General features: G+C 40.0%; 1 protein-coding gene across 9 annotated transcripts in view; it reads left to right on the top strand.

The window, feature by feature from the left end:
- Nucleotides 1–13,838, top strand: part of myo3a (myosin IIIA) — a 77,593-nt gene that overhangs the window by 62,130 nt on the left and 1,625 nt on the right. For 8 of the 9 annotated variants that reach the window (XM_088071978.1, XM_088071980.1, XM_088071979.1 and 5 more), the window contains 11 exons: nucleotides 122–202; nucleotides 597–802; nucleotides 878–989; nucleotides 1,808–1,970; nucleotides 2,074–2,160; nucleotides 2,393–2,516; nucleotides 2,596–3,994; nucleotides 4,255–4,399; nucleotides 8,463–8,554; nucleotides 9,557–9,597; nucleotides 12,325–12,570. In XM_088071978.1, coding sequence (XP_087928104.1) covers nucleotides 122–202; nucleotides 597–802; nucleotides 878–989; nucleotides 1,808–1,970; nucleotides 2,074–2,160; nucleotides 2,393–2,516; nucleotides 2,596–3,994; nucleotides 4,255–4,399; nucleotides 8,463–8,554; nucleotides 9,557–9,597; nucleotides 12,325–12,570 — 2,696 coding nt within the window. The remainder of the gene's footprint in view (nucleotides 1–121; nucleotides 203–596; nucleotides 803–877; nucleotides 990–1,807; nucleotides 1,971–2,073; nucleotides 2,161–2,392; nucleotides 2,517–2,595; nucleotides 3,995–4,254; nucleotides 4,400–8,462; nucleotides 8,555–9,556; nucleotides 9,598–12,324; nucleotides 12,571–13,838) is intronic. The other variant, XM_088071976.1, reaches the window with a different exon arrangement.

Here is a 13,838-nt window from a genome sequence, read left to right as displayed (position 1 = left end):
CGTACTGAAATGTTCCCTTGTATATCCTGACGTTGTATGTAAAAACATTAGTCTGTAGAGTCACATACACTATGCCACAAAATACTGTGAATTTTGACCAGCTTGATGTTTGTTTGTTCAGCCGAGTGAACCTGGAGACCAGCCGTACCACCCGAGAGAAACCACCAACATGAGGACACAGACAGTGGCTTCCTACTTCAGAGTAAGTTTCCTTACGTCTTAATTGCTGATATTGTCATTTCAGTTTAGGCTCAAAGGTCTGTCTTTTTTGCTTGTATGTGTCATAGACTGATTTCCATATTTATCTCACAAACATTATGACATAAACCCTTAATCAAACTGTGTAATAGGTTTCACGCTATTAGGTGTGAAAGAAGTGCTCAGGTTGTTTTACTGAGGTAAAAATAATAATACCACACGGTTAAAATAATCCACTACAAGTAAAAGTCCTGCATCAAGTATTAGCAGCAAAATGTACTTGATGTATGGACAGTGAAAGTACTTATTGTGCAGTAAAATGTTCCCTGTTAGTGTTTTATTGTTATATCTGTACTTAGTTACAATTTATCTCTGCTTTCGTCTTATACTCTATCTAGTACTCTCTGATGGACCTGCTGTCCAAGATGGTGGCAGGGCAGCCTCACTTTGTTCGCTGCATCAAACCAAACAACGATCGCCAAGCCAACAAGTTTGACCGGGAGAAGGTTCTGGTTCAGCTGCGGTACACTGGAGTCCTGGAGACTGCCAAGATCCGACGGCAGGGCTACTCTCACCGCATCCTGTTTGCTAACTTCATAAAGAGGTCAGCAGGATCTCACTTGATAATGTGATAATGTGTGATGTACTAGAGTCTGGCTAAGTACACTGACTGTTACAGGTACTACTTCCTGGCTTTCCACGCTCACGAGGAGCCGGCCGTGACTCCAGAAACATGTGCTGCAATACTGGAGAAGGCCAAGCTGGAGAACTGGGCAATGGGGAAGACTAAGGTAAGAAGCACGCAAACAAACCTGTCAGCAGCAAACTCTTACATTGGCCTGTCATCAATTAAGTTATGGAATAAATGATGATTATTGACAGCTGATATGACCTGTATCAGCTGTATTGTATTTATTCTCATAATTAATCATAGGTGTTTTTTTGGTTTAACATAAAAGTGAGTAGGTGAGTGGTTTTCTACTGAGAGTAATGGAGCAAGAGCAGTAATGTCACTGTAGCAAATATTGTGAGACATTTAAGCAGCAAAATTAAAACTGTTATTATAAACTTGCCAAAAGGGACAGAGCTAAACCTTTAGATTTTGAAATGATATATGAAGTTATGCTGCTCTTTATGCAAAAATGTGCTCAGCGTACCTCTGAATCTGGAGTTGGATAGCAGCTCTGCTCTGCTCTCTGCTATGTTCAGATTTTAGAGGATGCCATTAATATCTCTGCCTGACTAGATCTCATTTTAAGACCTGCACACCCATTATTAGCCATAAAGGCAAAGCTATGCAAATCAATGCAGCACCTAATTAATTTACTTTCCTAACAGTTTCTTGTAGAACATGTGAGATTGTTTACATGACAAAGGATATTTGCTACACTGCACTCTGCTACAAACACTGCATTGAAAGGAGGCTGCTTGGTTGTGCTTTCTTTTGCACATCATGATTTACTTTGATTTCCATAATTAAGATTCAAACTTGTAGCTTAATCCATAGAAAAAATGCAATTCACTGTACCAATGTTTTATTTTAGTATCATTATAATGCAACTAAAGTAGATTACATATGGTGATCAGTACAGTGTGTTTCCTCCGTCAGGTGTTCCTGAAGTACTACCACATTGAACATCTGAACCTGATGGTGCAGCAGGCCACACAGCGGATCATTCTGCTCCAGGCTTGCGTTCGGGGCTGGCTCGGAGCCAAACGATACCGTCGGATATTAAAAGAGCGAGAACAGAGTGCTCTGGTGCTGCAGTCTGGTAAATAAATTGAACACTCTGTTATCTATTAACACATAAAGCAATTATTGTGATGTTTTCAAAGCCAGTTCCCTCCCTTTGATTGTCAATTCAAACTCGGCAGCTTACAGAGGTCACAAAGTTCGGAAGAGGGTGGCTGATGACAAAAGCAAAGCAAAGTTTGAGGCCTTCATCGTCCAGTTTCAGGCTGGTAAGAACCAGAGGCTCCAACCACATTCATACCTTTTTCTTTTTAAAAACTTTTGCTACATTTACACCTAGCAGCCACACTGCTGTTGTCAAATATATTGATTCATCAATACACTATTTTATAATGAAAATGTATTAGTATGGATGTAGCTTGAGATGGAAGCAGGTATCCAACATAATCTTAGCTTGGTGTGTGTTACATTTGTTCGCATTTTTCTCGTTGCCTTCTTCAGTTTGCAGAGGCTATCTAGCAAAAAAGAAATACAAGGAGTTGGTAGATGAGAAGAACAAAGCTGCAACCAAGATTCAGGCTCGCTACAGAGGGCACAAGGAGAGGAAGAGCTTCAAAAGAAAAAGGCATGAGAGAAAGTTTACACAGCATAGCACTGAAAAATAAGATTGTTGTTTGACAAAGATGTATCCATTTTATTTGTAGGGAAGCCAAAGAGAAAGAAAAAGCAGAGAAGGCCCTTAAGGAGAAAGAGGAGGAGACTCCTGAACCTGAGACGATCACTAATGAAGAAAATCCCGCTGCTCCTCACAACGAAGCGACAAATGAGGAAGATGAAACTAAGGCTGCCGTGGTTCTCCAGAGCAACTTCAGGGGCTACAAAGAGAGAAAAAAGTTTAAGGAGAGAAAAAAGACGATGGCTGGGGCTGAATTAGAAATACCACCAAACGCAGTGGAGGAACAAGAAGAGCCCAGCAGCAAAGAGGAGGAAGGCGGAAAGACTGCTGATAAACAAGAGGAGAATGATGAGGAGGAAGAGAGCACGTATGAAGCAGAGGAGAACTATGACAGTGATCACACGCAAGTGCCAGAAGATGACGAACACACAGAAATAGCAGATGAAGCTGTGATTGAGGACACACTGGTAGCAGATGATGTAAAAGAAGAACAGGAGGAAGACAAGAAGGAGGAGAACGGAGGAGAAACGGCTGCAGGGGAAGAAGCTGCTAACATAGAAGAAGAAACCAGAGCTGCGACTGTCCTCCAGAGCAATTTCAGAGGTCACAAAGAGAGGAAGAGGTTGCAGGATGAAGGCAAGATCCCAGCTAAGAAACAGAAAGCAAAAAGTCCAACTGTTGAAGAGGAGGTGCCCACAGTGAGCAGCCCAACAGGTGAAGAAGAGGTTCCCACAGTTGAAGCACCAGCAGAGGAAGTCTGCAAAGAGGCAACAGAAAAAGAAGAAGAACCAAAAGAAGCTGGAGATGCTGCAGATGTTTCTGCAGGCGACGTCAAGTCAGAAGACCCAGACGAGACCAAAGCTGCCGTTGTGCTTCAGAGCAACTTCCGTGGCCACAAGGAGCGCAAACGACTCGAGGAGGAAGGAAAGATCCCGAAGAAGAAGAAAAAGAAGGAGAAAGAAGTTCCACCAGAACCTCCAATAGAAGAAGAACAGGTTGTACAGACAGAAGAACCAGTGTCAGAATCACAGCCGGATGCTTCTGCACCGAACCCGGAGGGACTGGATGAGGAAAAAGCTGCTACCGTCCTTCAGAGCAACTTCAGAGGCCACCGGGACCGAAAGAAACTGAAGGCAGAGAGAGAAATGAAAAGCAAAGCAAAGGAAGAAGCTGCCATCACTGCAGAGGAGGAAACTAAAGAGGAGGCAGAGGCGGAGAAGGAGGCGGAGGAGGAGGCCCTGGATATTACTGATGTGATGATAGAACGTAAAGAGGAGACAGATGCTGAAAAGGAAAGACAGGAGGAGGAGCAGGCTGCAGTGAAGATCCAGAGCAACTTCAGAGGTTACAAAGACAGGAAGAACCTGAAGGCCAACAAGCAAACGGCACGGACAGAAGCCGCGCGACTAGAGAGCTTCTCCAGAGAGGTAATGTCATTAAACACGTTTCAGGAGTCAGTGGAGCACCAAAGTAAAAGGAAAGACCTCCTGTATTTCTCTTGATTTTGAGTTTCTTTTTCTTCAAAATGAACCGGTTAGTTACTGGTTAATGGGTGTCTGCCTTTTGAAAGCAAAATCAATCCATACTGACATCCCTGTTTTGTACCCAATCACCTCTCCAACACATCCTTTTCCCTCCATTCATATATTATTTTTTTCAAATCTCTTTTTCTCTTTTCAAATCTTAGATCTCAAAGACTTCTCAGAACTTTCTGGCCCTGCAGCAGAAGTTGAATGAGATCATCCAGGCCCATCAATCAAACCCTGAGAGCAATGGCATGTTTGTGAGAGGAAAAGCAATCAATGGCTATGCTCCCCAGAATCACCAATCAAGTAAGATAATTGAGATTGTGCTCTGTGAAAAACAGATTATAAAGCAATAAATATAATTCATAATGTTGGCGCGGATTGACCCGAGGTTAATGTGCATTTTTTGGTTCCCTTTTCTGAAGCCCAGATAATTAAGAAAGACAGGCTGCCAGTTCAAGGAGGACATGTATCTATTGTTTTGGTCTTTTCATCCTTCACTAGAGTCTTTTTTTGTCTTTGCTGCACCGACATTATCCCAAACAGACACACTGCAAAATGACGTTCATTCACCCACATAAGTCAGAGTGCAACTGTGTCATTTCCTGCTGCACTGAACAGAAGAGAAAGCATTATTCTCTGTAAATATAAAGGATTTGAGGCAGGATTTGCTGCTTGTTCAGTACTTATTATTTCAAAGTTAAAGGCGTGTGGGCTTGTGGCTGCTATTTCCGCACTGTTCTTGTTTTCTTTATGTAAAAAAAAGACAGAGATTTTATTACCGTCTTCTCACAGAGGAAGGTGATGTTATCGACGCATGCCGCTCTCTTTTCTCTCTCGTGACACACGATTAGATCAGGAAGCTGTGGAAAGTCAAGTGCCAACACAGGAAGCGCTTCTCTACTCAATGTGTCATCAAAAATAAGATTTGATTTGCACAGGTGATAGGTGTAATTGCTTTGGGGCTGCTGAGCGAAGGGGGGGGGGGTGCAAATTGAAAGTTCACCGTCTTTGCAAAATGGAGGTGGCAGCTGAAATGTCACCATCGTGGTGGGTTCAGGTGTCTTGAGAAAATAATGCAATAATTATGTAATGATATCAATGGTTGTCTGTCCTTAGCTGGCCTCATGATTATCCTGCCTTTAATGTGATCTGTGGTAGCTTTATTAAAAATATAGATAGACTCTCTATATATTTTTGAAGTCATTTTAGGTGTTATGTGTGCTGATATCAGTCTGATTCAAAGCATTTTATCAGGTTTTTGCATTTTTTGTTATGAAAACTTACATGAGGAGTCCTGTGTCCTAGAAATTGCATTCATAATGGACTGTTCTGCAGCTTATTTCTTAAACCCAGTACGTTGTTTTGGCTAAATGCAGAAATGAGTTCTTCTTTTAATAAGAAAATATAATGGCATGGATGTTAGGATGGTGGATGGACATGGAGCTAGCCCAACTTCCTGCAGGAGACTGGAGCTCACATCCAGTCACAGACAATTTTAAATAAGCACAGCGTTTTCCTAACCTTTACAAAGTGATTTAGTTTCCTTCAAGGAATGCTTCACCCACAAAATAACCATTTGAATATCAATTGTTCACCTCATGTTACCTTGAAAACTTTTTTTCTCACATTCACCCAAAGCAGAGAAAATTCTTGATGAATTAAAGTCATAAATGTGTGTATTTGAACTCTGCTCAGCTGAATGCACAAGCAGGATCCAAATGCACGAGCATGCATGTGTGCACTACTCGACTGTGGATGAGACTGTGCACAAGTGTTTTAAATAGTAAGGTTTAAGCAAAACCATGCATGTGTTTGTCAAGCACTGAATATATGACTGGATTAATAAGACTTTGATTTCCCTCCATTTCCAGTCTTTATGCGAATCAAAATTAACCTTTTAACACCTGATTTGACAGCAGTTGTCAGATGCCTTTCACTAACATTAAACATCTGAAACCCAAGAAATTTGGTTTGATTTCTTTCAGAAACACTAGAGAAAGCATAAGGAGCAACTTGACAAGAAATTTCCCACAAACTGAGGGGAAAAAAAGTAAAAGATGACAAGGACAGATCTGAAAATATTCAAGGAGGGGAGGGGAGTATTAAATGTTAACAAAAAACAAGGGATAATGTCCAGAATTCCCCTTTATAATTCTCTTAATTATGTATTTAAAATTATGTTACAGACAAAGAAAAAATATATATGTATGTATATGATATATTTTGAGGTATTTTTTGTTTGTTTACTTTTCTTTCTTTCTTTACTTTTTGTCGGTAATTTCTTGTAACTGTATGCTATTTTCTCACCATTTCTACGTTTAGCCACTCTCTGCACTCTCCCCATGTTTTTAAAAGAAATCAAGCCAATTTTCTCAGGTTTCAAAGGGTTAACTGGCTGCTGGCTCTGGCTTCAACTTCACACTACGGACATGAGAGTGGTATCGATCTTCTCATCTATTTCTTCTCGCTGTGAAAGCAAATAAGTATAATTCTTAAGATGCTAAAGTATTCCTTTTGTGAAATTAGTTTACAATAAGTAGCAGGACTGCTTTTAGATCTGCTTCTATCATATTTCATTTAGGCAAATGTAGACCTAAGAGTGTAACATAATACACATATTTCTCCACACAGTTTACATTAGAGTACAGTGTCCCTTTAATGTGGGCATGTTTGCCCTTTACAGGCATTTCTTCAGTACAGCAGCACAGTGCCTGAGGTAAAGTAGAATAAATTATCTGTGTTATTTCCACAGGCTACAGCAACTCCCTTTTAAATTATGCTGTTCAGTCGCGCTCGGTCATTTCTCCATCGACAGTCCTAAGCTGTAAATTTCATTGACACAATAAACCTCATCAGAATCATTTGTGACATGCACAATGAGAGCAGAGAAATGCATTCACATTGTTCCTCATGGGAAAGGTCGTCAAACGTTAATCACGTTTGGTGAGCGAGCGTTTCAAACAATTACGGCAAGAATTAATAAGAGGGTGTGTGAAACTGCTGGCTTTAGTTGTTTGAGCAATGCAGCATGACCTTTATATAGAGTTGTTCAATAATATTACAAAGTTTTCACCTCTGTTACCTGAGAGCTTGTGCACATGATGGATTGCTGTGTGTTTGCTCCTCTTGCATGAAAAGTGATTAATTATGAGCAACAAGCAAAGGTCACTGTAATATTTTAATAATTGCAATTACAGTCACATGCCCAAAGAGGAATATTGTAACAGCAGTGACAGATATGATAGATTGCAACATGTCCGCCACAGTACGGAGCAGGTGATGCATGAAAAGCCGCTCAGCTGCTCACAAACACACCTCTTTCTTCGTGTTTAATACAATGAATCAAACATGGACCGCCACAAAGTTACACGAGACTTTGTGTGTGTCAAAGGTTGTTTCACATAATCTCTGTTGGAAAATTCAAACTGGCAAAGGCCTTAGGGTTAAACTGGAGTATGTATGGAGAAAAGCTCAATAAGTACAACAGAGTCAGAGGTCGGCTCAATGCCACATCACAGTCGATAGTCTCTCTCCAACCGACCGTGTATGTAATGATCCCACCGGCTCTGGAGCTGATTGAGCACGATGGTCAGACACAGAGCAGACAACAGTGACCAAAGATGGTGTATTTGTAAATGACTGACAAACCTGCGACACCAGAAAATAGCCCCAAAAATAAATAAATAAATAAAGAAATAAATCACCAGCTAGCATCACATCTTGTTGTTCAGGTCACAGACTTCTTCTGTTTTGTTGTCTCATGGCTGAAAAGGCAGAAAGACCAACTTTTTTTTTTTTTTGCTTTTACTGCTTTTCTTGATGTGCTTCTTCACTATGCACATTTTTTGAATGCCATATTCCCCAGTACATATTAGAGAGAAAAACATAAAGTAAAATAAGATTATGTTTTTTTTATGTATGATAAAAAAATAAAATAAAATTTAATAAGGTGATCCATAAAGAAAACCCTTTTGCAAATTTTCTGGTAATTTTGAGGTCATTTCTTGGCAATATTTGTGTAATTTCTTGTAAAATTACTCATTTTCCTCTTATGTTTTTGAAAGGAATCAGGTCAATTTTCTCAGGTTTCATCTTGTTAACTGCTGGAGGCTGACACAGTTAACGTTATCCGCAGTGAACTGTTATGCAAAACAGATGCAGGCCAGTCAGAGACGCTCAATACAAATAGACAGTTTCACACCTCTTAAAAGCCGTTAAAAGGGTTTTTGGGGAATGTAGGAAATGAGAAGATGCAGGTTGAGGGTACATTAAAAAGGAAATTACAACACTTCATTAAAAAGCTACACAGAAGCAGGGTGTCTGCAGGTCCTTAAAAAGTATTTAAACAGTCTCTGTTCCTTCCCAGCAGACAAGAGAAAGTCGAGGACCCCCCGCAGGACCCAGCAGCCGAAGACCCTCAACACACCGGAGGACTCCACCTATTACAACCTGATTCATGTGAGTCACAGAAAAAGATGAAGAATGATTTCAGAAACTTAGTACAATAAAGATTTGCCATCAGCTGCCATGTGACACTGTAACTACTTCCCCAGCTGTCCTCTTCCACAATGCACTATTGATTGGCTTTTTTTTTTTTAATTGTCTGCAAAAGCACATTTCAGTCTCTTCAGGACATTTAAAAATAGCAATTTTCTTCAGCAGTGTGTTTTGATTTGCTTTTTGTTCAGTGTCCTCTTTATGTAATTATTTGCAATGTTTCATAATTTCAGAGAACAATAGCTCAGCGCAAAGTAGCTCTTTTTGCAGCACTTAAGGTTTGTTTACAACGCTGTCAGTTCTGTTATTTAATGTATAACGCATCTAATCAATGATTTAATCAATTAATAAGACTAGACATTCAACATTTGATAAAGAGTAAGAAACTTTAGCAATAGGGAACTTCAAACACTATAGTTTAAAAACAAGATCGACCTGATAATCACTTGATCACTCCCTCACAAAGTAGATGAAGCAAGATTTGCTGAAAGGTGATGATATTTAATAATTTAGAAATACTTCTACTGACTCTATTGACTGTAAAAAAAACATTTTATAAAACAATGGTTCCCAACATGGGCTCACAACCCCTCAAAAGGTCACAATATTTATAGAGGGGTTATGATGACACTATAAATGTTTGTTTTTTTCACTTGAATCTCCTCTTTCTTCTCTTAATTACTGGATATTTTTACCTCCTTGGCCCTTTTAAAAATTCTGCAAATAAATCTCCTTTTTTGTTTTTTCAAAAGCTCAAATTTCATCAATTAAGGATCCAAAAACCTGCTTGGCTTGAATTACTTTTTTGCGACCCGGTCACAACTTATAAATTCAGTCTTTTGGGTTAAAAGCCAAAAGGTTGGGAACCACATTTCTAAAACCACTTTACTTTACCTGAACACAGAGATTGGGGGAGTGTTTGATTGACATGTAGTTATCTGTCCTCTGTTTCTCTCCTCCCAGCGGTCCGTCCAGGATGATAAACGCAAGCCCAGGAAAGAAGAGTAAGTGTGCGAGCCCTTACTTCAACCTAATTTTAACAACCTATCACTACTGCTTTTAAGAGGTTGGCCTGCTGCCCGCCTGCTTGCTTGGCACAGCGGGTCAGGAGTAATGACTGCAGCCTGGCACCAACATAAGGACAGCGTCTGGGTCCAAACTTAATGATCTGCAGGATTACACACATCCAAGGAAATTAATTAGCCTCATCTTTCACCTTGGTTACATTCGCTAAATATGCTGAAATTTAATGTTAGGCATCAGACATATTTGGCACTGGTATTTAAGGTATATTTTGCTAACAAAAAGCACCTGGAAAGCGTGTGTGGATGTGTGTGTTCATGTATATGTATGTGTCGTACAGGCCACAAGGTGAGCGTACCGCCCAGACTGAGGGGGTGAAGATAGACCGATAGGCCTGTGCCGAACAAGAAAGGGCCAGGGTGCTTTATCACAGCAGTCTGAGGAGACACACACCTTGATGATGCACACACACACACACACATACAGCGCAACATAGCATATCAAGGGTAATAATTTGTTAGCAGATAAATAAAGCCTGCAACGGACAGGAACAGTTTACATGCATCATTAAGGATGAGAAGGTCAGCAGGAAAGATGGCATCTGTGGCTGAAGCTGACAGCAGAGGAGGATGGGAGATGGGAGAGTGTGGGCGGTAAGAGGAGTGGAAAATGAAGAGTAGACAGAGATGATGGTGGGAAATGGGAGTAAAGAAATACAAATAGAGAAATAGGGAGGCAGAGTTAAACAGAAGCCACAGATATCTATACTTTATTGCCAATTTTAAAGCAATGATCTATAACATGTTTGCTTTGCATCCTCCAATGTGACATAATAATGATTAAACCTACTGCCAGTTCATAAAATCTTTTATATTTTATAATTTCAACACTCAGTGTTGATGTCATTTCTGTGGAATATTCCTCTGTACCTGAAAAAGCAAAGTATTTAAAGTATTTCATTTAACTGTCCAGATGTTCTCTCGGTCATGGAAGACTGACAAGGCTTAATTTTGTCGTTAATTCATCACAAAACACACTCCATTCAAACTAAAAAGAAACAAAATACCACTCACCCAAACCTTCTTGGTTACTCTTGCTAGTAATCTAGTTAGTAGGTCCACTTTTCTCAACAACAATAACCAGCTCCAGTTTGTTTGAAATAAATCCTTAATTCATCAAGTTAGATGTAAAAAAACATGCTTTTGTTCCTCTCAGTCTCTCTCTGAGCTGATATTCTTCCAGACGTTGTCTTTTAATAGTGTATTAGGCTTTACATATTGTCCATTGGACATGGGTATCTTTCTACCAAATTGATCAACTCCTCCATATGTTTTGTAGACTGATATGTCAGAGTTTACTGGAAAATGTTTGCAGACACTGATTTCCAAAAGCAGTCATCATGCACTGCATGTAAATAATATGTGAGACTTATCGATCTCCCCGTGGAAACTGTTTTTCTCACTCGTGTTCATGTGGAGGTCAGAGCGTCGGTTCAGCTTCGTGACAGCATCTCTGGGCTGCTGAGTGACATTATACTTGCAGATACAGTTTCCTTCATAATTATCCTCTTTTTCTCCTTTTACTCTATAATCAGTCAGTTGTTGGTCAGGCTGAAGAAGTGTCTCAAAATACACTCCTACCAGAACATTGACTTTAATACACAACCTGAGCACTGTACATTAACATTCTTATCTTTGATATTCTACAATAAATGGCAAAAAAATGTTTTCAAAGTTACTACCAAAGCACAGTTTTGAGATATAGCAGTTAGCGAGGTGACAATCACTTTTGGGAGATTATTGACTTTATCCTCAGAGTTTTTCCTTTTGCTTTAATGCAGAGTATAAATATTTATTTGGACAGGGAGTTAGAGTAGTCCTCTAAGCTGGAGGATAAAAAGGTGTGGATGACTTTCTTCAGATCTTAGAATGAGAGAAAGGGCTTGATTTGGCAATCGTACAAAGCCATAAAAAACCTCACTGCTGCGTTCAGCTGCTTTTGAAACGTGAAGGTGGAATCAAATTTCACACCATCGTTTTTGACATGTGGTTTAACATGTGGATAAAGTGCCAAGAGTCGTGGTTAAATCAGATGACTTCAGACTTGTTCTCATGCAACTAAAAAAAGTTTTGTTTCAACTAAAATTTTAATCTAATAAAAAACAGGAAGAAAATCAAACAACACTATTTTTTTCAGAGAAAATACATAATTTGTTTAACTTCTGAAACCTGAGCAGAAATGCTTGATTTGTTTCAAAAATATGGGAAGAAGGCAATGAGCAAACTAAAGAGGAAATTAAATTTATTATTAGAAGTACAACAAAATTACCTGAAAATTAGGAAAAACAAAACAAACAATTCTGTAACATGATTTTAAATTATATGTAATAATGACAACTATAAATAGCCTTTCTCTTTTTTCCCTAGACATTTTCGCTGTTTTTCATACTTTTGAAAGGAATCACATCAATTTCTCAGGGTTCAAAAGTTCAAAAGCACAAGGAAAATGATGTCACTCCAGGTTTCAAAGGGTTAAAATCACATCTAAACCTATATCAACTATACTACAGTTTAATCAGGGATATGGCAGTCAACGTTTTTTGTTTTAATGACTACTGTTACTTCAGATCGGTATTTCGGCCTGAACGTCTGATTGCCACCAAAGTCCGTCCTCCTCTCATCCGTCCATCTCTCCTGTTTGTGCTGCAGTCCCGGAAAGCTGCTGGATGTGGATGACCAGTACTACCGAGAACTGTCCACCAGCAGGTCTGAACCCTGCATCCACACAGAGGACACGTCCCCCAGCAGCCTGCCTGAGAGGAGGCAGTCTATAGAGAGGAGAGGGTCCATGGACAGGAGGCGGTCTGCAGAGCACGGACCAGCTACTGCCGGCAGACAGACCAGAGAGAGGGCCGTCACTGAACCACCACCTCCCAGACCCGTCACTGACAACAGGTATGTGCTTCTCCTCAGTGTGCTAGCCAAAATGTCCAACAGTGGTTCAGAAAAGAGCAAAAACATGAACAAAACAAGAGTGCAATTACAAATCCTTGCCATTTGGGGGATCATAGGGGAAAAAACTGGCCCTTAGAATTAATAGAGCCAATCACCAAAACTTCTAGTGCCCTAAAGTCAGTGACTGGCAGATGAATCAGAATATTGCGTGTAGTGAGCGTCTTTTATTTTATGTTGTTTGTTATCTGTAGGCTAAGTAGCAGTTGCTACCAGCATTAGTGTTTGTGAAACATACAATATCTGCTGTGAGTGAGTTGTTGGTAGATAGTGGAAGGCAGCTCCAGAATCCGGTAAATATCCAAAAACTGCACTCTCTAATGTGTTTGTTGTTAAAACTTTTACAATGCTAATTCTAACTCTCATCTCTGTGCTGACAAGTCAAGTGTATGTTTAACTCAGATTTTAGGGAAGTGCACAGACATTGTCCCCTTCAGTGGAGTAATGTGAAAACACCAAACATGTCTTCATTCCAACTCATCACATGGTGACGCTCTGTCAGTGACCTTCAACATGTCCTTATGACGTTTTAGGTATCCTCGCGCTCCGGGGTGCTGTTAACGAATGCACATAATGGGATGACAGCAGCACGGTTCTTTTGTTTACACAACTCCACATGGCAACCAATGCCGACCATCACGATGGTTGGTATTAGGCAACAAAGTCACAGATGGTCAGTTTGAGGCATTTAATGCGCACACGACCAGTTCTGTCCGGCTGCGATCCCAAGTGATGCTGCCCATGTGCGTTGGACCGATACAGGTGCCGGAGATTGTGTGGATATTCAGTTTAAAAATATCAATATAAAATTCCTTGAGGAATGCCTCAAATTAAAAACCCTGCTGCTAAATGATGGACACAGAGAGAATGACAGTTGTGGATGAAAATAAGAATTTCAGCTGGTTAGCATTTGAACCGTGAGGTACTTGCACCTTTGAGGATCAGTGTGTCTTCCTTACAGATTATCTTTTTTTGCCACACTTGCATTTCACATTCCAGTTGGTCAAAGTGACAAATGCATGTACTAATTTCATCTGTTTTCAGTCCCCTGCTCACTGCCTCAGACAGCACATGATAAATTACAGCTGAAGATAATAAAAAATATGAAACCTTTCTCCTGAATGTGAATCCTTTTATCTCATCTCCCACCCTTTCTTTTCGTTTAAATCATTCAAACCATCTCTTGTTGTTTTTCATTTTTCTGTCTTTGT

This window comes from Plectropomus leopardus, chromosome 21 (assembly GCF_026936395.1).
Source record: "Plectropomus leopardus strain MGB_pleo_1.0 chromosome 21, ASM2693639v1, whole genome shotgun sequence".
Lineage (NCBI taxonomy): Eukaryota > Metazoa > Chordata > Actinopteri > Perciformes > Serranidae > Plectropomus > Plectropomus leopardus.
Note: the sequence above shows the minus strand (reverse complement) of the source record. Positions and strands in the feature narration are given on the sequence as shown.